Source organism: Dasypus novemcinctus, chromosome 8 (assembly GCF_030445035.2).
Source record: "Dasypus novemcinctus isolate mDasNov1 chromosome 8, mDasNov1.1.hap2, whole genome shotgun sequence".
Taxonomy (NCBI): Eukaryota; Metazoa; Chordata; class Mammalia; order Cingulata; family Dasypodidae; genus Dasypus; species Dasypus novemcinctus.
Window position 1 is genome coordinate 110,575,540 of NC_080680.1, and position 25,096 is coordinate 110,600,635.

The 25,096-nt window shown below is 41.9% G+C and overlaps 1 protein-coding gene and 1 long non-coding RNA gene across 3 annotated transcripts in view; one reads left to right on the top strand and one right to left on the bottom strand.

Moving 5' to 3' along the window:
- LOC131279516 (uncharacterized) overlaps nt 1-25,096 on the bottom strand; it is a 90,942-nt gene that overhangs the window by 24,596 nt on the left and 41,250 nt on the right. The window contains exon 1 of one of the 2 annotated variants that reach the window (XR_009186931.1): nt 11,473-11,808. The exons of the other annotated variant lie outside the window; for it this stretch is intronic. This is a non-coding gene — a long non-coding RNA (uncharacterized lncRNA). Of the gene's footprint in view, nt 1-11,472; nt 11,809-25,096 lie in introns of those variants that run through there. 2 annotated transcript variants of the gene reach the window in all.
- Nucleotides 11,801-23,197, top strand: TXN (thioredoxin). Its single transcript, XM_004475663.5, has 5 exons — nt 11,801-11,957; nt 16,528-16,632; nt 17,066-17,125; nt 22,459-22,524; nt 22,983-23,197. The coding sequence occupies exons 1-5, from the start codon at nt 11,934-11,936 to the stop codon at nt 23,043-23,045; spliced, it is 318 nt and encodes a 105-aa protein (XP_004475720.1). The 5' UTR covers nt 11,801-11,933; the 3' UTR covers nt 23,046-23,197.

Genomic DNA, 25,096 nt, shown 5'->3' on the forward strand with positions numbered 1-25,096 from the left:
ATGCCTTCCCCCCAGCGTGGGACATAACACCCGGGGATGAGCCTCCCTGGCAACGAGGGACCACTATCAACTACCAACTGATGATGCAACTGGAAAATGACCTTATACGGAAGGTTCAATGCGGATCAGCAGAATATCCATGTCTACATAAAATACCATGACTTTAAAATGCTGTTTGACCTAAAGTAAGGGGGAAATGGAAAGGAGAAATGAGTTTATATGGCTACGAGTTTCTAAAAAAGAGTCTGGAGGCTGGCAGAAGGTTTGCCCTCATGCACAACTGAGCAGAGTCAGAGAGACAGATAAAGCAGATACAACCCCCAGATATTGGTTCCTTTGAGGGCTAAAGAGACCCATGGGAGTTATGGTCATGGCTGATGGGGTTAACTACCAGGGCAGATGGCCCCTCTTTGGAAATGGTGTTTATGTGTGATGAATCTGGACTCAGATGGGATCTCCCTTCATAAGACTTTCATGCTAATGTGCTGGAGGTGCAGTTAATGTTGGGGTTTAAGATATATTTAGGGGATTTGAATCTCTGGACTGACAATGTGATAGCCAGATCCTGAGCCTCAACAGACTCCAGCACCTACAATCTGATTTATTGGACTTACCACACTCAGCTAAGATGGAGGTGAAGAAGGACAACCACCACACCATGGAGCCTAGAGTGATTACAACTGAAAATGGGAGGATTGCATCCAGCATCCAGGTGGAATCTGAGCCTCCTCTTGACATAAAGGTGCAATGGACACAACCAATCCAGTGTCCACATAGAAGAGGTGGCATTGGATTGGGAAAAGTGGACATAATGGACAAAGGGTATGGGGAAAGGCAGGAAGAGATGAGAGGTGGAGGCATCTTCGGGACATGGAGCTGCCCTGGATGGTGCTTCAGAGGTAATCACCGGACATTGTAAATCCTCACAGGGCCTACATGATGGAATAGAGGAGAGTATGGGCCATGATGTGAACCAATGTATATGAGGTGCAGAGGTGCCCAAAGATGTACTTACCAAATCCAATGGATGTGTCATGATGATGGGAACGAGTGTTGTTGGGGGGGGGGAGAGGGGGGTGGGGGGGTGGGGTTGAATGGGACCTCACATATATATTTTTAATGTAATATTATTACAAAGTCAATAAAAAATAAAAAAATTAAAAAAAAAAAAAAAAAAAAAGAAAGGAAAGGAAGAAGTTAAACTTTTGCTATTTGCTGATGATATGATCCTATATTTAGAAAATTCCAAAAAATTCATAACAAAGCTACTAGAATAGATGATTTTAACAAAGGTGCAGGATACAAGATTAAGACACAAAAAAAAATCAATACTATTTCTATACACTACTAATGAGCAATCTGAAAAGAAAGAAAAAAATTTTCATTTACAATAACAACTAAAAGAATCAAATATTTAGGAATAAACTTAACCAATGACATAAAAGACCTCTATTCAGAAAATTATAAAACATCATTAAAAGAAACCAAAGATGATCTAAATAAATGAAAGGATATTCTGTGTTCATAGGTAAGTAGACTAAATATCATTAAGATGTCAATTCTGCCCTAACTAGCCTACAAATTTAATGCAATCCCGATAAAAATTCCAAAAGCCTTCTTTGTAGAATGGGAAAAGCCAATTATCAAATTTATCTGAAAGGGTAAGGGCCCCTGAATAGCCAAAAACATCTTGAAAAAGAACAAAGTTGGAGGACTCTCACTTCCTGACTTTAAAGCATATTCTGTAGCTACAGTGGTAAAAAAAAAAAAAAAAAAAAAAAAACAACAGCATGGTTCTGGCATAAAGGTAGACAGATTGACCAATGGAATCTAACTGAGAGTTCAGAAATAAAATCTCACATCTATGGTCAAGTATTTTTGACAAGGCTGTCAAACCCAGCTGGGTCAGAACAGCCTGTTCAACAAATGGTGCTGGAAGAATGATATGCATAACTGAAAAAAAGAAAAAGCATCCTTATTTCACAACTTATATAAAAATTAACTCAAAATGGATCAATGGCCTAAATATAAAGACTAGAACCATAAAACTCCTAGAAGAAAATGTAGGGAAACATCTTCAAGATTTTAAGGTTGATGGTGGTTCCTTGGACTTTATACCCAAAGCATGAGGAATGAAAGAAAAAATAGATAAATGGGACTGCCTCAAAATTAAGCACTTTTATATTTCAAACAATTTTGTTAAGGTGAAAAGACAGTCAACCCAATGGGGAAAAAATCTTCGGAAACCACATATCTTACAAGGGTTTGATTTCCATGTCATATAAAGAGATCACACAGCGAAACAACAAGCAAACCAACCAAAAAATGGGCAAAAGACTTAAACAGACATTTTTCTAAGGCTGAAATACAAATGGCCAAAAGGCACATGAAAAGATGCTCAACATCATTAGCTATCAGGAAATGCAGACAAAACTACAATGAGATATCCTTTCACACCATACAGAATGGCCATTATTTAAAAAACAGAACACAGGTGGTGGAGAGGATGTGGAGAAATAGGAACACTTCTTCGCTGTTAGTAGGAGTGTAAAATGGTACAGCCTCTGTGGAAGATGAGCTGGTGCATCTTTAGCAGGCTAAATATAGTACTGCTCTATGATCCAGCAATCCCACTACTAGGAACATATTCAGAAGAACTGAAAGCAAGGACACAAATAGATACTTGCACACTGATGTTCGCAGCAGCATTATTCATAATTGCTAAAAGATGGAAATACTCCAAGTGTCTGTCAACTGATAAATGGATAAACAAAATGTGGTATATACACACAATGGAATACTGTTTGCTGTAAGAAGAAATGAATTGGAGAAGCACATGACAACCTGTTGGAACTCTGAGGACATTATGTTGAGTGAAATAAGCCAGACACAAAAGGACAAATATTGTATGATTTCACTGCTATTAACTAAATAACATGAGATTTATGGAATTGGACTATGGAGTGTAGGTTGGTGGATGGAATGTGGGTTGTGAAGGAGGAGCTGATGCTGGATGTATGTAGAATGTTCAATAAGGTCAAATGTAAACATGGTGATGGATGGAGTTGATGGTAACACATTGTAATGAGTGTAACAAACACTGTTGGTTTATGGATGTGATTGTGGCTGAAACGAGTAGTCTAGGGAGGTTAATGTTAGTGGAAGACAGCCTGCGGATAATAAAGGGAATATATTTTGGTGGTAAATGAGGATTATGGTTAATATTATAAATACAGCAATGTACTACTACTACAAATTGTTAAGAATATGGTGATACATGGGGAAAATATAATCAATCTAACATAGATTACAGTTAGTAATATTGTAACATTTTATAGCTAAAGGTAAAAAAAGGAATATGAGGTTTAGATTTATTAGATATGAATATGATTAAGCTTTTTTTCTCTTCTTCAGTTTCTTCATTAACAAGGAGAACTTGATTATGTCATTTAGCTAATATGTGTTCAACTGTGTTTCTTTCTGAACACTGGAAGAAAAATTGAGCTTGTTTTTTAGGATTTGATGAGATGAAAGTGCCTGGGCAGAACTTGTTTGGAGCAATGCATCCATAACTTGTTAAGTGGCCTTTTGTCTGTTATTTTATTTTTTGAATTTGAAATAAAGTTTGATTTTTTAAATATTAAGGTTCAAGATTCTTGTTCAAAGACAACCTGTTTCATGGGAGGAGAATCATTATGGAACTCACCTCACAGACATGTGATTTACAATGATAAACAAAAGCCAAAGGCCAACCTAACATAAAAATCCAGCTGATAATGTGCTGCATTCTGCCTTGTGCCACCTTGACTGTACTCTCAAAATTGTCACCAATCAGAAATTATTTTGAACATACCTGTTGGGCTATTTAATTACTTCTTTTTTTTTTTAATTAATTTATTTCTCTCCCCCCCCCCCCGCCCCTTCTCTTCCCCCTTCCCTTCCCCTTCCCCTCCCCCCTCCCTGGTATTTTGCACTCGCTGTCTGCTTTGTGTCCATTTGCTGTGTGTTCTTTGGTGTTTGCTTGTCTTCTCTTTAGGTGTCACCAGGAACCAAACCTAGGACCTTCTGGGATGGGAGAGAGGCACTCAATCTCTTGCACCACCTCAGCTCCCTGGTCTGTGGCATCTCTTATTGTCTCTCCTCTGTGTCTTTTTTTGTTGTATCATCTTGCTTCACCAGCTCTCCACGCAGGCCAGCACTCCTATGCAGGCCAGCACTCCACACAGGCCAAGTTGCATTCACCAGGAGGCCCCAAGAATCAAACCCTGGAACTCCCATATGGTAGACAGGAGCCCAATCACTTGAGCCACATCTGCTTCCTCTGATTTCTAAATGGCTCCAGGATTAGACATCCTGGACAACCACATATTTCAATTAAATTCTTACTTCATTTAAGCCTAAAGGCTCTAACTACATAAAACTCTCTTACTGAGATCTATCTTCTTTCCTTAAAAGTCACCTGCTTATAAGGGGAAGTTTGTATAGTTGGATTGTTAATAGAGTGCCACTGAATGATTTGGCACAACAATGCCATGTAAAGAAGACTTCATAACCAAATATAGATACTTCCTTGTTGAGTCATGGTTATAGACAAGCAAATTATCATCTCCACAAGAGCTAGGCTATCACTTGGTTTTAGACTAGTTGATAATGGCATTAATAGCCATACAAACACATAAACAGGTAGGCCCCCAAATCGTCACCCAAGCTGGTGATGTCCCAAACCTCTCTCCTTAAGGGACTCTAACAAGAATGCTGCATAAAAGGTTTCTTTGTGATGGATGCCAGGAACTAACCTTCAAGTACAGCACTGTCTAAAAGAAAAACATAACTAAAACTTTAGAAAATTGTATAGTCTAAAATATAAACCACAATGTAAACCTAAATGTTACCTTGTTTGAAAGCTATTGTCTCAATATATGTACATCAGTTTCAGTAAGTATAATATGAACATGTAAAAAGATTATTGCTGTGGAAGGGAAAAGGGTTTTATGTTGGATATGTGAGAGTACTGTATACTGTATATATGAATTACTATGATCTAAAACTTTTGTGAAGATAAGCTTAATAATTAGGAAAAAAAAGGAAAAAGGATGTAGACACTGAGGAAAAGAAGGAAGAAGTTGTCTTGCCAATTTGCATATAGGGCAACACTTATTGCAGTGATGGAAGGCAAAATATCACAAACAAAGCTTTTGCATTTTTAAATTTTTTTATACTCCAATTATTTTTACCTTAATTTTTCTAAATTAATATGTATTCTATATCTAACCTTTAAACTCATCACTATATTCCATTTTACTATTAATGGAACATGACAATATATTGGGCTTCATTTTTGAAGAAGTTTTGGGTCACAGAGAGGTTCAACAATGGCAGGGGAGGAATACTGGTGTGGGATGTTATTGACAGGGGACACATGGTTGGCAGGGAGTTCTCCAGGGCATATATCCAGAGTACATAAAAATGTTTGGATATTTTCATAGTGGATACAATTAAAAACAACAACTGAGGAAATGCTGAGTTCCTAACCAGGGGAGGTCTATCACAGTCCCTAAAGGAACAGCAGCAATCCCCCAAGTGCAACAGCAAAGACCAAAAAAGAAGGAAGGTCCAACAATGAGCCCTTGATACAAATGACTATGCTTGTGAGCCTGTGCACCTGAAATAAGAACAAGGCCTAGAGCTGCAGGATGCCTAAGAGTTACCTCCTGAGAGCCTCCGTGTTGCTCAGATGTGACCAGTCTCAAAGTCAAACTCAGCATGTAAATGTGTTGCCTTCCCTGCAGCGTGGGACATCCCAGGGATTAGCCTCCCTGGTGCCGAGGGATTACTACCAAGTACCAGCTGATGATGTAACTAGAAAATGACCTTGAATAAAAGGGTCAACTCAGACCAGCAGAATAGCTCAGTCTACATATAATACCAGGAGTTAAAAATGCTTTTTGACCTGAATAAAAGGGGGAAATGGAAAAGACAAATGAGTTTATATGGCTATGAGTCTCCAAAAAGAGCCGGGAGATCATCAGAGGGGTTGCCCTTATGCCCACCTCAGCAGAGTCCCAGAGACAGATAAAAGTAGATGCAACCCTGGGTATTGGTTCTTCTGAGTGCTGCAGAGACCCACAGGTTCTATGGATATGGCAGATGGAGTTCAATGCCATGTCAGTTGGCCCTACTTTGGAGTTTGTGTTTCGGTGATGGAGCTGGACTCAGATGTGATCTTTGTCCATAAGCCTCTCCTGTTACTTTTACCAGAACTGTAGTTGCTGCTGGGGTTTAATGTATACCCAGGGGACCTGAATCTCTGGACTGACCATGTGATAGCCAGGCCCTGAGCCTCAACAGACTTGCAGCTCCTACACTCTGGTTTATTGGACTTACCCCACTCAGCTAACATGCAGGTGAAGAAGGTCAACCACCACACCAGGGAGCCAAGAGTGCCTGAAAGCAGAATTGCATCCAGCATCCATATGGAATCTAAGCCCCCTCTTCATATAGATGTTGAATGGACGCAGCCATTCTAGGGTCCACAGGATGGAACAATAGAGTATGGATTAGAGTGGATTTACTGATAGTCTATTCATGAACTATTGTGATTAGTAATCAAAGAAAATGTGGCATTGGTGTGGAGAAAGTGGCCATGGTGGCTGCTGGGGGTAGGGAGTGGGAGGAAGAGATGTGATGTGGGGGCTTTTTTGGGACTTGGGAGTTGTCCTGGGTGGTGCTGTGGGGACAGTTACCAGACATTTTATGTCCTCCCATGACCCACTGGGTGGACTATGGGAGAGTGTGGGCTATGATGTGGACCACTGACCATGAGGTGCAGTGGTGCTCAGAAATGTATTCACCAAATGCAATAAATATCTCATGATGATGGAGGAGGTTGTTGTTATGGGCAGAGGAGTGGGGCGAGGGGGGTGGGGGGTATATGGTGACATTTTTTAATGTAACATTAAAAAAATAAAGACAAAAAAAGAAAAAAATAATTTAAAAAATACAATTTTAAATTTTCTAGTAACTTTTAAAACATAAGACAAAAGTTAATTTAAATAATATATTTTATTTAACCTAACATATTCAAAATATTATCATTTCAACATACAATTGATATAAAAATATTACATTCTTTTTTTTTCTCTCCTAAATCTTTTACATCTGGTATGTATTATATACTTTACAGCACATCTCAGTTCAGATGCTGAATTTTCAATGGAAATACATGATTCATGGCATTTAGATTCCATAGTTGGAAACATTCACATACCAATGTTGTTCCAAACATACTTAAGTTTTGCAATAACTGAGTCAAGTATGTTTTTAGTTAAAATTAGTTATAATTCAATAAAATTTAAAAAATTAGTTCTTCAGTCACACTAGCCACAATTCAAGTGTTCAGCAGGTACGAGCGGCTAGTGGTTACAATTTTGGACAGCAAAGCTCCAACTGGATCATGTGATAGCCTCTTTGGTTCAAAGGTGAGGCACAGGACCCAGCAGAGTTTAGCTCCCTATTAGGCCATCAGATTCCTGCCTTCCAGTTTCCTACTGTCCAAATATCCTACAGAATTTCATGAAGTTAATCTCACAGCACCTACCCAGCTTCTGTTAGCCAATTCCAAATTTCTTTCAACATCCCACTTGAAATGGTGTAAAACAGTAAGGGAATTATAGTATCTCACATGACAGTAAGTCTTCAATTAGAGAAGCTCCAAGCTTGGCTATTTCAAATAACACAACATCATTGTGGACCCGGCTTCCTTCCATCCCACCACCCTGCAGTTTTTGTCCTAGTTTACCTCATGGTTACAAAAAGTCTATCTAATCCTAGCCATTACATCCAGATATGAGCTTTTCCAGGAGGCTTCCCTTCATGAATATTTTTAAAATCAGTGAGATCTTTCCCAGAAGTCTACCAACCTTCCCCTCAAGTCTCAATATTGGCAAGGATCAAGTCACTTGAATTCTCCCTTATCACGTCTGGCAGGGCAAACGGGATGATGACTGGTTCCAGGGGCTCTTAACCAGGGGTCCGTGAGCTCGAATTGAAGTTCAAAAAAACATTATTCTTGTGGGGATATGTTGGTGCAGGTGTGATAAATTTATTAAATAATACACAGTGTAGTGTGGACTTAGTAAAGGATCCATGGTTTCCACCTGACTAGCAAAGGGGTCTGTGAAACAAAAAAGGTTAAGAACCCCTGGAGACTAATTGGAATTTTATCCCTGCATTGCTGTGGGTACCAGAACAAAACTCCCAAATAGGAACTTATGTTCCAGAGAGAGTTTATGCAAACTATTCAAATATTCCTATAATTACCTTATAAATTAGCAGGAAGGATGTTGGGTAAGTTTCACTTTCAAGATATGTGGATGAGCTTGAAAACTGCTGGCCCTTCCTCCCCTTCATGAACGGGGTGTTAAGAATGGAGTGTGTCTCCTGTGTGACCATGACCTCTTTGAACCTCAGTTTCCTCTTTTATAATATGGAGAAATAATGCCTATCTCCTCAGAGAGGACACCCAGCACCAAGACTGGCAGACATTTAAATGATTGTCCATAGACATTCTTTCATTTTCCTTCTACCACCTTCTTTGCCATAGTAGAGCGAGCTCCCTATTTTATGTCACTTCCCATGGTCTCTTTTCTGTCCTTATCTCAAATCCCTTGCTAGACAGGCTTCAAGTTTAATTAATGCTGGCCTCTTTGAAGATCTCAGGGCAGCACTGACCAAATCGTAGTGTGCCTAATTACCTGGGATGGGCTGCTTCTTTAAATGCAGATCCCAGAGCTCTACCCCAAAAGTCTGATTCCCCAGGTCTGTCTGGATGTTGTCCAGGAATCTGCAGCATCATCTAGTACCCCCTGCTAAGACCACACCTTGAGAAATCTGTAAGAAAAGCTTGCTGCAGGAAACCCAGACCTGCATTTCCCTCCAAATCTGAGCAGGGACCCTAACAAAAACAGCTCACCTAATTCTCCAGCCCCATATGGGGTCTCAAACTGAGCTGACGCAGAAACCTGAAGCCAGTTAATCACTCCACATTACTCATTTCTGCTCTTCATGATGGTGTGGCATTAGCCCATCATCCATTTCTGCTTTTCTGGCAACTCCTGGATTTTCCCCCTTTTCTCAAAGGGGTACAAGTGAGGCTGACACTTCCTCTCTCCCCCCGCTCCCCACTGCTCACCACACCCTCACCCCCCCAGCCCCAGGCTCAAGCCCAGTGAAAGTCAGCTTCCGGGGTGTTTAGAAGAACAAGGAGAGGGATGCCGTTTTGGCAGGGACACTAAACTGGCAGGAAACTAAGTCTGGGCTGCTGGTGGCCAGTATTCCACAAAGTGGAGAAAGTCTGCCTGAGAATGACACCTTTAAGCTCCTGGAGCACCTGGAAATACAACTTTAGTAGTTCTCTTTTTGGTTTATGTCGATTTGAGCTGGAATTTCTCCTTGCAGCTCAGAGTTCTGACTAATACGCAAAACCAATTCCCCAAAGGAATGACTTTATGTTGCTGTATCTCTCCTCCTTTCACCTCTATACCTCTGTGCACAAACAGATCCTCTCACTGGGCTGTCCTAAACAATGCCCCTTGCTCCTCACTCTCATCACGATGCTACTTTCTTGTCACAAGTGAAATCTTCAGGACTCAGTGTCCCATGTCACTATAGGCAGGGGACGTTGCTTCTTCCGGCCAGGGCTAGCCCACTTTTCTCCCACCCTCTGGGGTCTAACCTTTTCCTTTCTGACTCTTATAATAGCCATCACTGCTCATAACTCATTCCCTGATCACTTAATTGACTTAGGTCTTTGACACCTGGTTTAGTCTTTTCCATCCTAGCTCCGTCATCATTCCAGAGGGATTTCACCATTTCATTCAATCCCATTCATAGTTCATATAGCACTTAGTATGTGCCAGGCACGCTTCTAAGTGTTTTATATCTACTGTAATTTAGTTCTTATAAGTGCACAAGATAATATCATACCCATTTTATAGTTGAGGAAACTGAGGCACAGGAAGTCTATCTAGACTTGCCTAGAGTGACCCTGCTACCAAGTGGTAGAGTGGGGACAGGAACCAGGCAGTCTAATTGCAGAGACTGTGAACTTAGCCTCCTAGTTCCTTGTTTTCTATCAATGTAATAGCCTCTATATCCATCTATATTGATCCTGGGAAAGCTGGGAGAGGTCAATTTCTCCTAAACTGGGTCACTGGACGTTTGGAAGGTCCTTGAAGAGAAGAGGGAGATGTTAGCTGGGATCTACTAACATCTGCCTAGGGCTTAATTATTTGCTGTTGTCTGCCATGTAAATGCACCAACTAACAGGCCCAAACCAGGGCAAAGAAGGCTGGGCTTAAGACATAGCAGCAGAAAAGCAGGCTATATATTCTCTGGTATCCCACCATGCCCCCTCTTTGCCCTAATACTCCTTACTTACTCACTTTGGGAAGGCTGCTGCGTCCAGGGCACTCTATTTCTAAGATTGTCCTTAAATTGGTCCCTTCTCTGTATCCTTACCCACCAGCTAGTGCTCCTCAACCCTCTAGAAAACTTTGCACAATAGGTTCAAAAGCCTTAGTTTTCTTCTTTCCTTTGTTTGGAAGGGCTGGGAGAAGGAAGCCAGGGGCTCTGGGGGGATACCAGAGGTGTTTCACCACCCCAGCCCATCACACTGAGCTCTAGCTTCATCCAGAGCTGCTGGGCTCTGAAAATGCAGGCCAGGACTCTACCCTGCTAGCCTCAGCCTTCTGGTGCTCCAGCTCTACCGCTTCTTCACCTCCCCTCCACTCCCAGCTCCTGGCAGGCCCTCCTGGCTTCACAATTCCCTAATATACTTTTCACCTTGCACACTTCCCTGTCCTGCCAGACCCACCCTGCAACGTGCGTGCATGCATCCCTGTGTCAACTCAAACATCTGACTCCTCCGTTCCAGGCTTCTCACCGCTGGTAGAAAAAACACACAAAAGTGTGCACTGATGCCAGTACAAATATACAAATATAATAAAGTCACCAAGCTCAGCCAACCCCTCCATGACACCATGCAAGCCTAATTAGTACTCACCAAGAAGTATTTATTATTAGAACTCTGTATTGAGAGCTTACTCTCCCGCCAAGCACGTGCCGATCACTTCACAGTACCTTAACTCTTAAAAACACCACTGTGACATGGCGACTATCAGGACCCCTCTTTTAGGGCGGGATCACGCAGTGTTTAACTACGTTGCAGCGCTCACCCAGACCCCGCTACCGCCCTGCCAGGCCCCCCTGCAGAGTCCACTGCACACACTGTCCTGGCCAAGCGACGGGGTCCTCGGAGAAAGTGAAAGAACAGGAAGGAGGGAAAGGAGCAGTTGAGAACTGCTGCGGTGGATTCCGGAAAGGAGGCGGGGAGCACTCACGGAGCTACTTCCTAGTCATCGTTACTCAGCACTTTGCGGGATTTGAGGGGCTGGAGCCCAGGGGATGGCGGACCTTTTGATGAAATCCGGCACTGCCCGGGAGGCCCCGGAATTGTCCCCTCGTCGAGCCTGGGCCCCTTCGAGCAAGGCCTGGTCGAACCCTCGCAGGTGGCCCGGGAGGGGCTGTCTGGCCCTGGGTGTGGCCGCCCGCCTCCCCGCACCGCGCTGTAGCGACCCCACCACTTAGACCGCCCGACGGCTCACCGAGGGCGCCAGGAGGAAAGGGGGAAACCGCGGAGCCCCGCGGGACGCGGTGGGGACGCCGCCCACACTGCCCGCCCCGAGAGGCGGGGCCCCGCTGCGGCGCAGGCCTGGCGGGCGCGCCCCCGCCACACGCACACCGCGCGCGCCCCCGCCCCGCGGCGCTATAAAGAGAAGGCGGGCGCCGCGCTCCTCTCCCCACCACGGTCCGGCTTTTCGCGTCCGTCTCGAATCTCTCCACGGTCGCTCGTCAGACCGACCCCGGCAGCCAAAATGGTGAAGCACATCGAGAGCAGGGTACGGGCCCACGGGACGGCCTGGGCGCGCGGCGGGGCTTGGCAGCGGTCTGGAGGCGGGGAGCCAGGCGCCCGCATCCCTGGGGCCGAGGAGGCAGCGGCTCGGCGGGCGCTGCGGGAGCGCGGGCCTGGGCGCACCGGGGCAGCCCAGGGAGCTGTGGGGAGGGGGCAGAGGGCAGGAGAGGGGGACGAGGGGAGCACGGGGACGAGGGCCCCTGGGGCGGCGCCGGCTGCCCTGCGCGCAAGGGTCGCCGCCCTGCGCCGCCTGCCGTGCCCATCTGGGAGACCCTAATACGGGCAAGGTGGAGGCGAGGGGGGGTCAGCCCTTGGCCCCATCTGGGTCCGGATTCGAATTCTGGCCAGGAGAGGGCCCCATGAGAAGGCACGAGGTTGCTGGCCGCCACTCCCTGCCCCGTGCTACCCTCACGGTGTGGGTGACCCCGGAGCGGGTGAAGACCGGAGTCCCGTCCCTCGTCCACCCCGTCGTCTCCATCACTGTCAGACCCCAACGACGACCCCGGCTGTACCCGTGCGAAGGGGGCGGATCCCGCTCGAGTCGCCCCAGGGCCCGAGAGCGGGGCCCGAACCCCCACCCCGGTCCCCCGCCCCGGCCTTTTCTGAGGCCTCCAGGGCGGAGGTGGGGGCCCAGGTGGCCTGGAAATGGGGAGGTCCGGGCCGCGCCCGTCGGCCGCCTCCTCCTGCGGCGCTGGGCGTGTTTCCGGCGGCGCTGGCTTTGGAATGACTCAGTCTCCAGGCCCCGGCCCAGCCTGGCTGTGACTAACCCGCTGTCCCTGGGTTGCGCTCAGAGACCGGGTTGTCCCGGGAGCCAGCACACCTGGCTGTGTGATCATCGGCCTTCGGGTACCCAGATGGTGGTTTCTAGTTTCTTAAAAAAACAAGGGAGAAGTTGGTCTCCTATCGAATTATTGCAATCTACTAACCTCAAGATTAAAAACCCAGTGTCTGGTATACTGTAGCCACCCCTGAGAAAGGCGGGCCTCTAGTGCATTTTTAGTGCTGGGATAGGTTTTGAAAACGGAAGTTTCTCTGTAATAGGCTTTTATCCTTTTGTTAGTTTTTATAATCACAAAACATATCCTACTGTTGTAGAAAATTTGATAGGGGCCATAGGTAATTGGGTATTTTATATAAACTGTTTTGTTTGCCCAATTTTGACTGAGCATTTCATGTCATTAAAAGTTCTTTGTGATCGTTTCAGTGTCTGAACACATTGCTGGACATCTGGGTAATTTTTAACGTTTTAATGGATTTTTTTTTAAAGTAAAACTTTGTAGAGAGTTCAGGCTTTTTTTTTTAAATGTTTTAATCTCAATTATTGGGTCAAGCAAGGAGTGTGAATGTAAATGGTGCCAGGATTATACCAGAGTGGTCCTTTCACTCCCACCTCTTGGGCACTTTTTTTTCATCTTAGTTTTGTCCAAAGACATGGTAAAGAAAAACGGTCTTAATTTCATCTCATTATCTTTGATTATTAGTGACTGAACTTTTAAAATTGTATGAGTTTTTATATTTAAAAATTAGTAAACCCCTGATTTGTTGAAAAGCAAGATAGATCCTTAATAGTTTTGTTCAACACTTAACTGTGGGTCAGTCTGTGCCACAGGTGAAAATCCATTAGACAAGCGGCACAGAAGGCCTTGAGCAGAGTACCCACTAGAAATAGAAAATAGAATTTGATTCCTGGAGCAAGAACTACTCAGTCCTTCCTCCCATTCTAGTTGTCTTGCTTATGATGTCCTCCTCCCCTCAGCGAGAACGTGTACAGGGAAATAGGAAACTCAAAGCGTGGGCCCCAAACACCCTGAGACAGTTGATTGACATTCAGAGTTATGGCCCAGAGCAAGAAGTTGCACTGTAATTTGGTTATTTGTAAATGTCGACTACGCCTTAGATTGCCTGTTTCTGTGGCACCGTTAGTAGTTCACAGCCACTGGGATCTATTTCAGACAAAGGTGGGCTAATGAGCTATAAACAGTGAGTGGGAGGAAATCAACACAACAGTATTTTTTAAAAGAAAAAAATGGCGGCTACTAGTGTTCTTCAACATACCGGGCACTTTGCTCACAATTTGCTTTTTGAGTTTATTACCTTTGGGTGCCAGGTTTTACTGCTAGTTGTCAGTGTTGTGGACATTTATTAATTCTGATTGTTAGTTTCCAGGAGCTAGAAATTGGGGATTGCTTCTTCATTAAGTAATCTCAAATAATTTTCAGACTGATGTTTGTTTTAGATAAAACCTATCAGGAGAAGGAAATTTGTATGCATACTTGGCTGTATAATTTATGTGTATTTGAGCCAAAAGATATTATTGCTTTCCTTTTTTCTTCTCAGAATTTTATTAAATAGTTTTGCTTGAACTTGATTCAAAAATTTTTAAGAGAAAGTATGTAACTGTTAAGTGTTTCAACTACCTTCTAGCTTTTTTTTTTTTCTTTTTAAGATTTATTTATTTATTTAATTTCTCCCCCTTCCCTGGTTGTGTGTTCTTGGTGTCTATTTGCTGCGTCTTGTTTCTTTGTCAGCTTCTGTTGTCGTCAGCGGCACGGGAAGTGTGGGCGGCGCCATTCCTGGGCAAGCTGCACTTTCTTTTCACGCTGGGCGGCTCTCCTTATGGGTGCACTCCTTGCGCGTGGGGCTCCCCCACGCGGGGAACACCCTTGCGTGGCACGGCACTCCTTGCGCGCATCAGCGCTGCGCATGGCCAGCTCCACACGGGTCAAGGAGGCCCGGGGTTTGAACCGCGGACCTCCCATATGGTAGACGGACGCCCTAACTACTGGCCCAAAGTCCGTTTCCCCATTCTAGCTCTTTTTTTTTTTTTTTTTTAGATTTATTTTTATTTATTTAATTCCCCTCCCCTCCCCCGGTTGTCTGTTTTCTGTGTCTGTTTTCTGTGTCTATTTGCTGCATCTTGTTTCTTAGTCCGCTTCTGTTGTCGTCAGCGGCACGGGAAGTGTGGGCGGCGCCATTCCTGGGCAGGCTGCTCCCTCCTTCGTGCTGGGCGGCTCTCCTTATGGGTGCACTCCTTGCGTGTGGGGCTTCCCCTACGTGGGGGACACCACCGTGTGGCAGGGCACTCCTTGCGCACATCAGCACTGCGCATGGGCCAGCTCCACACTGGTCAAGGAGGCCCGGGGCTTGAACCGCGGACCTCCCATGTAGTAGACAGACACCCTAACCACTGGGCCAAAGTCCGTTTCCCCGGTTCTAGCTCTTGAATGCAATCTCATAAGGTATTTATTGAGACCATTAATGTTCAAAAAGATGTACTTTCATTTGACCAGATGGTCTCACCTGGGTTCTGCATTAGTCACATTAGGGAAAGCTTTGAATGAAATATGTCTCGAAAAATCACCGGTGGTTTGGAAAATAATTTCTATACTTAATCCTTCCACCCCACCCCCAATTCTATCATAACTGCAAAGGTTACGGAAATCATGCCATCCCATTCTCAGGAACCAACATTCATCGTGAATTGTTCCCCCAAAAACATGAAGTATAAACTAGAAATCTAGAGATGTAACCACATTGCGTTGAAAGTCATTCACATTAGACTTTTTCACTTTATAGTGTGTTTATTTACTCTGTTGGTCCAGATCTGATCGGATTCTTAGCTGGATTGGGGGGGGCGGAGAGGAGCTGTTAGTTTATCATTTAAAGAACTAGGCTTTGGATATAGAAGTTTATGTTTTGATTTCTCTTCATTGCCTGTGTCTTAGCACTACTTGTAGTTAAAATGAGAAGGTTAGGTTCCTAGGGTTACGGTATCCAGACCACTGGTAAATAATTCACAGAGGTTGGTGGTGAGGGATTTCTTCATTTCTGCTGGTGGAATTTATTTGTGCATTCCTTATGCCAAATTATCTCTTCATGAGGAACCAAAACTATTGTTCATTTAATCAACCATAAGGGCAGAGTTTTGAGATAAAGGACAGAAAGCAAATAAAGATCAACAAAATATACTCAACTCTGTCTGGACACCCCATAATAAAAAAGGACAATGAATTTTGTTAACAATGATTATCTGCATGTGTTGGGATTTGGGGAAGGTTATTGTCCTTGACTTTTGAGCTTTTCACATTTTCCACCATAGACGATATTAATTTAACCAGAAAAATGTTACCCTTTTTTAAAGTAACTTTTTGATGTTTCAGTTGTAAAATTCTGTGACTTTGTTTGATCCACCAGTAGCATTTACTGAATGTCTACGGTATGCCTAGACTTGATGTGGAATCATTTTAATACAAAGTCCTATTTTTATTTCCCTTTCCTTTGCTTAGCTTGGATGTAGATGAGCCAGTTAACAATATTTATAAGATGTTCCGAGCACATGTATATCAATACAATATGTACATTACATATTCTTTTATCAAGGAACAATACCAACAAAGGTAATCTAGTGGGTTTTTGGTTTTTTTGTTTTTGTTTTTTACTGTGTCTAAAAGATGGGTCCTAAAAGCCAAGATCTATAATTTGTGCTTTGTGTCCTATCAAGTTCCAGGGCTTTTGCAAATGAAACTTAGCATCTGCTTTTCTTTTTCTCTCTGCAGGATGATTTTCAGGCAGCCTTGAACAGTGCTGGTGATAAACTTGTAGTAGTTGATTTCTCAGCCACATGGTGTGGGCCTTGTAAGATGATCAAGCCTTTCTTTCATGTGAGTATTAAACAACTTTTACTTGTAAGAGATTTGTGTTTTTGGGGTTAGAAGAAAGGGTTTTATTGTTTTTGCTTTGTTTTTGCTGGGTCTTGAGTTTAAAAGTAGTAACATAACACATTTTAAATTTAATGCACATAGCTTATTCAAGATAACTCAGAAGTTAATTTGGTTGTTCTTAAATGGCATTGCTTTTTATTAAAATTGAATTGTAGACCTTATCTGAAATGCAGGTTTCAAAGTTGATGTGCCAAATTATTTTATACTAGGAGGGGTTTTTCAGAGAAAATATATCCCTTTATCTGTTGATTTCTGGTTTAAGTTTTAGAATTTTAAAAAATTAGTCTCTACTTTTATTAAGTTCCCATTTAGGAAGCTTGAGTATGTTGGCTGCATTTACTCATTTTTTTTTTCCCCATTTTAAATTTCCCAGTCCCTCTCTGAAAAATATAGCGCAGTGGTGTTCCTTGAAGTCGATGTGGATGACTGTCAGGTATGTGGCTGAGAATTTGGAATACTACTGACTTTGGCATTTGCCGTTTTCTCTGAAATTCACAGTGATTGTTTTCATAAATGTCATATAATACTAGACATTACCTTAGCTAAAAAGTTCTATTTTGGAAGAAGAGATAATTGTGTCAACTAGGAGCTTAATCTAGATATCAGGAGAGATGTACATCACAACCTAAAATATGAAAATCAAATGGTAAATGTTGAGGCTTCTACATCTTATCAAGACCTCCACTTCTGAAACCCCACCTTCTCCCTAACATTCAGTAGATTGAAACTGAATTGGATGATCATTAAGTCCATAGGATTGATGGTATTCCCATACCATTGAGAGAACACTTGTAAGTTTTAAAGTTGTGAACTGCTAATGATATGAGAGAAGGTGTTTGCAGTCCTGTTTTAGTCTTGGTTTTCTCCAGTTAGAAAACCCAAATATTTCTGCAGAAGAAACACTGTTGTGCCTGGTGCAGGACTGAGAGCTGGTTTGGGGCAAATTGCAGGGTTGGTTTTATTTCACAGGTACCTATTTAGCACCTGATGTGTGCCAGGCACTGTTCTCCATGCTCTACAAGTATTGATTCCTTGAATCCTCACAAGCCCGTGAGGCTGCTGCTGTTAACACCCCCATATTACCGATGAGAAAACTTTGCACCAGGGAGGGTGTCCATGGAGATAAAGTTAGTAAGTGGCAGAACCAGGATTTCAAATGAAGCAGCCTGGCTTCCTAGCACCTGGCCTCACCTCACAGAGCCCACTGCACTCGGGGAGCCTGTTCCAGTTGTGTTGCCTTGGGACTCTTTATGGATGAGTGAGCAGTCATTGCAGGCTCACATTTTTGTTTAGTCCTGGCTCAGTGACTTCTGCTTTAGGCTAATCCCTTAACCTCCTTAAAGCCTTGGTTTTGTGGGTGTGACCAGATCTTAACACCTGTTCCATCCACCTCCCAAAGTTGCTTATTCATTAAGGAGCATGGAATGCCCAGTAAAAGTACTGAAGGGTCAATAAGAACAGATGTAGGAGCAGCAGCACCTTCTAAACTTCTGATGCCCTACTAGCATCACATTGCTTACCAGTAGACGTTCTGATTCCACACTCCACTGTCCTCTGTCCCTGGCCCACCCTTTCCTTCTCTACCTCTTATAAAACTGGCAAACACCCATTCTTAAGCATTACATCTTCTCTAGGAACCTTTCTCTATCTACCTCCTTTAGGTCCCTCGCTAGGTTAAGTTTCCATTCCTTCTCTCCAGCATGTTCTTTGTCCATCTTTTTTTGGTTGGATTTACTGTAGTGGAATAGAGGTGGTCTTGTAGCTAGACTGCTTGGTTTATTCCCAGTTCTGTCAATTATTTGCTGTATAGTCTCTTAACATTTATCTTCTCTGTTCCTCTGTAGAAGGCAGTGTTAATCCAACACTGTAAGGCTATTGTCAGGATTAACTGAAATAGTGTCCTATAGAGTACTTTTAGAACAGTTCCTGGCACATGATAATTACTCAGCAAATCTTAGCTAATATTATAATAAACTCTTGGTGTCTGTCCCCACCACTAGTCTCTAAGTTTCTTGGGATCATTGACCCTGTTTTAGTCACCTCGTTTCCTCTTCCAGCTAGCACACCTGCCTGGCATGTAGTAGGTGCAGAATAAATAAAAACTATTGTTGTAGATAACATGTTAATTGCCGATTTCTAAAGTTTAAAGAAAAAAAAAAAAAGACATGTGTTTGTGCTCCCTCTTTTAGCCAAACTTAGTCTTATTTTATTAAAAGGTCACCTTAGCCAGGTTAAATGTGCACCTAAAAGGGACTAGAGAAACTAAGTCAGAGCCTGTGAAGCTGACTGCTGTACCGTAGTGTCCTAAGGACAAGTGCTCTAATGCCACAACCCGAAACCTTTGGGAAGCAGATGTGCAAAGCCTTCGAGGACCGTATGACAGCGCTCCTGCATGTCTTCTGGAGCACACCCTCAGCACCCCAGAAATGTCTTCTGAAACCTTGATGTCACCTTCCCCAAATTGGGCCCCTTTTACTTTGCCTCCCTGTATTCTAAAGATTGGGTAGCATGTGGGTTTAAACTGAAGGACCCTTAACACTTAGGTAGTGAGAAATTATCTTTTACATGTAGTAGATTCAAGTGGATAATAAAGAGGCATGGACATATAATGTAGTACACAGGGAAAATAACTACCATAGAAAAGTGTGTTTACAAGCCCTTTTGAAAAGGTTAGACTGATCTTATTTCTTTGACAACAGACTCTACTCCCCTGAATATTCTACAGGTTTTAATACTTAAATATACATAATGTATTCTCATTATAAAATAACTTAGACCTGAGGATTTTGCAGCCTTTTAGAAAGCCATGTGTCTCAGTTTTTATTAGAATAGCTTAGAATCAGTTAATAATAGAAGTGACAAAAACAGATTTAAAGTTATTTTGGCCATAGGGAGTGCTAAGCTGGAAACCAAGAAAATGAAATTTAACAAGGAAAAATGTAGAATCTTGTTATGTTTATTAATAAAATCCCAGATAGGGCAAAACCGAAGGGATGGAGAAAGATCAGTAGTTGCCAGGGCTTAGGGATGTGGGGAGGGCATGGCTTCAATGCGGGGTGGGAGGAGTGCTTAGCATGAGAGAATTTTGGGGGAGTAAGGGACCTATTCTGTACCCCAGTTGTGGTTATAGGACTATGCATTTGCCAAAGTTCATATACTTTGCACATTTTTTAAAAGTGGGTTTTATTATAGTAAGTTTTTTAAAATCCCAGCTTGTAAAAAATAGGAAGGGTTGTATTGGGGAATGAGCTAGTTTTTGTTTTTAGATCAAGGAAGTGATTAAGAAACTTAGAAGCAAGAATGTTTTTAAATCCTCAGAGGGTTTTCAAATCACTACAGAGGTAAGGCAAACAAACACAGGGCAAGAAGAAAAATAAAAATTAACTTTAGATCTCGGAGTAAAAATTGAATATTAGTTAGGAACTATCAAACTTTACTGTGGTCCATAAAACATTTTAATAAATGGGTATGCTCTGTGCTTGGATGTTGACTCAATAGTATTAAAATGCCAGTATTCCCAAATTTGTCTAACTGTAACCCAATTTCAACTTGAGTTTTGGGAAATTGGTCAAGTTTTTCTGAAATAATATAGCCAGGGACATGCTGAAAAGCATTAAAATAAGAAGAAGAAAGTAGTTGTTGGGGGAGGGGAGGGACAGGCTGCATAGAAGTAAAGTATATCAGCTTCATTAATTAAAACAGTGTAGTCCCGGCACTGGAGAAGGTGGGTAGATGTATAGAACAGAATGATTCACCATTCAGGTTAAAATGTTACATCTTTTTTTCATTCTTTATTCCCAGATAAAATCTAAAATGTAAACATAAAATATGCTAAAAAAAAATACTGAACATTCAGGAATGATACACATTGTGTCAAATATTTTGAGCATCCTAAGTAGCCTTCTTAACAGCTTGACTGACTACTTTTTTCTTTTCTCACTGAGGAAATGGGCCTGGAAAAGTTCATTCCCAGAACTGAAGGCTGTTTGGTATTATATCAATAAAGCTGGTGCTTTAAACAAGGGGTTGGAAACCACTCATGGATTTGCTTACATAAGAGACTTAAATTGGATGGCAGAAATCATAAATATTAGTAAATTTATAAAAAGTCCTTGGAAGACAGTTCCAATATCTAGAGCCTTTAAAATAAGCATGCTCTTCTACTCAGTGATTCTACTTCAAGGGCTGAGGGGGAAAAATTGAACCAGAGTGCAGAAATTTGTATGTGAAGATTAAAGGGTTTACAGTAAGTGAAATCAAAGCCCATACTGTGACTGCTTTAGGGCCGTAAAAATTGATTGTGTATAAATACATTTCCATGGAGAAAAAAGTCAGTTATACAACTGTACCTAGTAGGTGTATTATGGTGCTAGAACATAGGTTTTATAAAGACGTTTGTATTCATGTGAATAAACAATAAAGTATTAGCAGTAACTAGTAAAATATATAGATGACTTGTCTTGCAGGTTTTTTGCATTCAACATGGATTATGCTTGTATAAATAAATGGATTAAAAATTTAAATGTTTATCTTCTTAAACCCAACAATTCTACTTTCAGGATTTGCCATAGAGATATACGTGTCTGAGAATTTATTCACATATTGGCAATAACCTAAAAACCCAGTATGGGGTTCAAATTTTGGTATGGCATCCTATGTCACCTTTAAAAATCACTTCAATTATTCAATGAGAAAATTTTTAATGCTTTTACTAAAAATTTACAGCATACTATATAATTACAGACTACAGTTTTGTTTTAATAAAATGTACAAACATGGTTGTAAAAGCACCAAGACTGTCAAAGCGTTAACATACCACCTCTCCATGAGCCGAAAGACCTATTACTTCAACAAGTTATGCATGTACTGTTGAATGGCCAGAGTTGCCAAGAGTTTTCAAGAGTAAGCAAAACAGGTCCCACACTCATAAGGAGCTTACTTTGGGTGGTTACTTTTTTTTTTTTTTTTTAAACCTCCCCTTCCCCTATCCCCACCCCCAGTTTCCTGTAAATTAAGTAGTTGTTGAAATGTAGAAGCGCTGATCTCTCCCTGGGGGAAGTATGAGGCATTCAGAAACTAGCAACCATTAGATGTGGTAGGCTAGGCTGTAACTTTCATTGATTGGAACCCTGTTTTCTTCTGGGAAAGCTTTGGGGGTAACTTCAAAAAATAGTGATGAAATGATGAAATGACCAGGTCCTCTTCTTATTCTTTCACTTGTGAATTATGAAATTAATAGAAGTAGGAAAAAAACTGTGGGACTGTCTCTGTAGATTACTCTGATTTTGTTCTTGAACAATTCCTTTGAAAATAATTTTTTGTCTTGCTCAGTTTGGTCTTTAGCCTTTATATACATCATCTTACGTACCCCACACCCACAACAAAACTAGGAAAAACTGGGCAAGTTAAAATTATAATCCTAAATCCATTTACAGCAGAGTTTGTTTCTCTTTCATTATAATACTCGAAAAAGCCAAGGTCTGGATAGGATTAAACTGCTTACTGAGTCACTGTAGAGTAAGAATATGGTGCTAGTAGCATTCTGCCTATTCAATTCAGCATTGTACCTCAAAAGAGGTGGGTAGATATTAATGAGAATTTTTAATTGATTGAGAATATAGCCAATTTGGTTTCTATGCTGCCGTTACATTCATTATATTGATTTTCATATGCTAAAAAATGTCCTAATGTCTTGAGATGAAACATGAGAAGGAAAGATATTAAATTGTTTTTGTTTTTATCTTCTGCTCTCCCCTCTTCCCCCAGGATGTTGCTGCAGACTGTGAAGTCAAATGCATGCCAACATTTCAGTTTTATAAAAAGGGACAAAAGGTATGTACTTCTAACCTTTAAGAAAACTAACTGGGCAATAGGAAAAAGTGGCATAAAGGAAAGGCAATAACTGACATGATCCCATGTAAAAAGTATGTTGCCATTAAATATATCATTCTTCACTGATTTAGGTATATAATGTAACATCTCATTGAAAACTGATCTTTGCTAGAACTAGTCACTAAACCCTGTGAATGGTATTTAATATTTATATCAAAGTGTATCTAATTGTTTAGACTTTGGCTCTTCTTGTAGTGAGAAGGAATTTGTCAAAAAGAATTTTACTTCAGCCTTTGACTTTCTGGAAAATTTGTTTTTAACTTAGAAGAACTGTATGTTATCCAAGGGATAAATGAGATAATGAGATTATACTTTCTCCTTCCCCACATTGTTGCCCCATTACTGTGATCATAACTTGTGCACAACATCTAACAGTGACTCAACATTCTCTTTTGCAGGTGGGTGAATTTTCAGGCGCTAATAAGGAAAAGCTTGAAGCCACCATTAATGAATTAAGCTAATCATGTTTTCTAAACATATAACCAGCTGTCACCTGTTTAAAACTTAACTTGTAATTTTTTTATTTACAAAAAAGATCACATATGAAGACTATATACCCAACTGCCATCTGATTATAAATGACAATAAAATATTAATTCTACCCTTTTTAAAACTGTCTGGTGTCTTTGAATAGCTTCCAAAATAAATGAGAAGAGGCCATTAAATGATCTATGTTTTATATTTGTGATCATTTTATAAAGACTGGTAGGCCTGTGATAATTTTGAGATTTAGATGCTAGGCTTCCTCAGAGCTGTGGTGGATTGTTCGAGGGTTGCATTAGCTAAGCAGTCAATAAAGTGCACCTTTGGGGAGCAGTGAAAGAAGCTTCTCACACCTTTCCTAATGCCCTCCCCAGGGCACTTTGGAGCTGGAATGCAACCCATTTGTGGGTCCCTGGCTTTGTCCCAGTGGGGAAAGACTGACTTGGGAAACTCCTCCAGTCATCCCCCCTACCTACCAGTATTTGTCCTCCAGGTGGAAGCAGCTTGAGACGACAGTGAAAGCAGTGTTAAGAAACTCAGGCCGATGGCCTGGGGCAAAGGATCACCTGCTTTAAAAATCAGGAAGAGAGAAGTCTGTCTCCTGGTAAATGGAGGCAACAACCAAACTCCTGTAAATAGGAACTCCAAAACAACTAACAAGCACAAGGCCAGGACACAGGCACAGAAAAGACAGAAAACCCTGCACTTGGCATTCACATTGGACAGGTTTCCCTGAAAGGGTGCCTGACACCCAAAAAAATCTCATCACCAACTCATTACAAAATCAACAGGAGCTCCCAGAAGATGGCATCAGAGTAGTCAGGCAGGGCTCAATTCACAAAAACAATGAAAAGAGGGCAAGGGACAGACAACCCAAAACAACAGTGAGTTACTGAACCACCATGTGACAGCCAGGAAGGGCTCCCTCCCATTCCCCACTCAGGGCAGTAAGCCTGGATAAAGCCCCGGCACACTGCAGTTAACTGAGAGGGAGAGACGTCTTCCTCCCTGTCAGCTGCTACAAGGGAAGGAGAGTGCGAGAACTGCTCAGTGAAAGCGGCCAGCAAAGCCCACTTTGAATCTCAGCTCTGGCAGACCAGAAACGTTGGAAAGTGAAAACATCTCTGAAAAGGTTTGCTAACAAGTGCCATCTGCTGGCCAGTCAGGAAATTGCATGAAGAAAAAACATTTTTAGGTCTCTCTTAAGCCCCCTGGGAGAAACTTTGCACCCCATAAGTGAGTCCCTGGTCCAATTTTTGAAAGTTAAGCTGGGCAATTTTAAAGACTTAGAATTTTTGAACCAAAAATCAAAGAAAAGCTGCAGAAAAAAAAAAAACTGCTAGGCAAAGGCAAGAGAGAAATTGGCCATCAGTAAATTCACGAACATATTCAGATGCCTAGGAAACAGGAAGAATTGGGCCAAAGAAAAAAACCAACTATCTTTAAGAGATGCAGGACATAAGACAACTGATCAATGATATTCACACAAATCTAAATTCAAAGAATTGAAGGTATGACTAAAGAGATAAAGGATATTACAAAGACACTGGTGAGTGTAAAGAAAAGTTTGAAAACCTGCAAAGGAAAGCAACAGACCTCATGGGAGTGAAAGACATGATGGATGTGATTAAAAGTATGTTAGGTTCTATCTGCCTAGAGGAGCCTGCACCAAATCTTGGTGTGTATTTCCATCTTTCCCATTTCTCAGCAAGCTTTGTTCTTTCCCCCATTTCCCAAATAAATTATTCTTACTGGCCTAACCAAAATAAATAAATAAAGTTAGTGGGGAGTGGGTATAACGCAGTGGATGAGCACCTGCTTCCCATGTACGAGGTCCTGAGTGGGATCCCTGGTACCTCTTAAAAAGAAAAAAACAACATTAGAGGCTTCTGGGAAGAAAGCAGATTAGAAAAGCATGGGACTTCCTCCGCTCTCTGAAAAATAGCTAGAGGACAGGCAGAAAGAAAAAAAAAACAAGTTCTTGAGTTCAGGACACCAGGGGAGGGATGGACACCATCCAGAAGAAAGA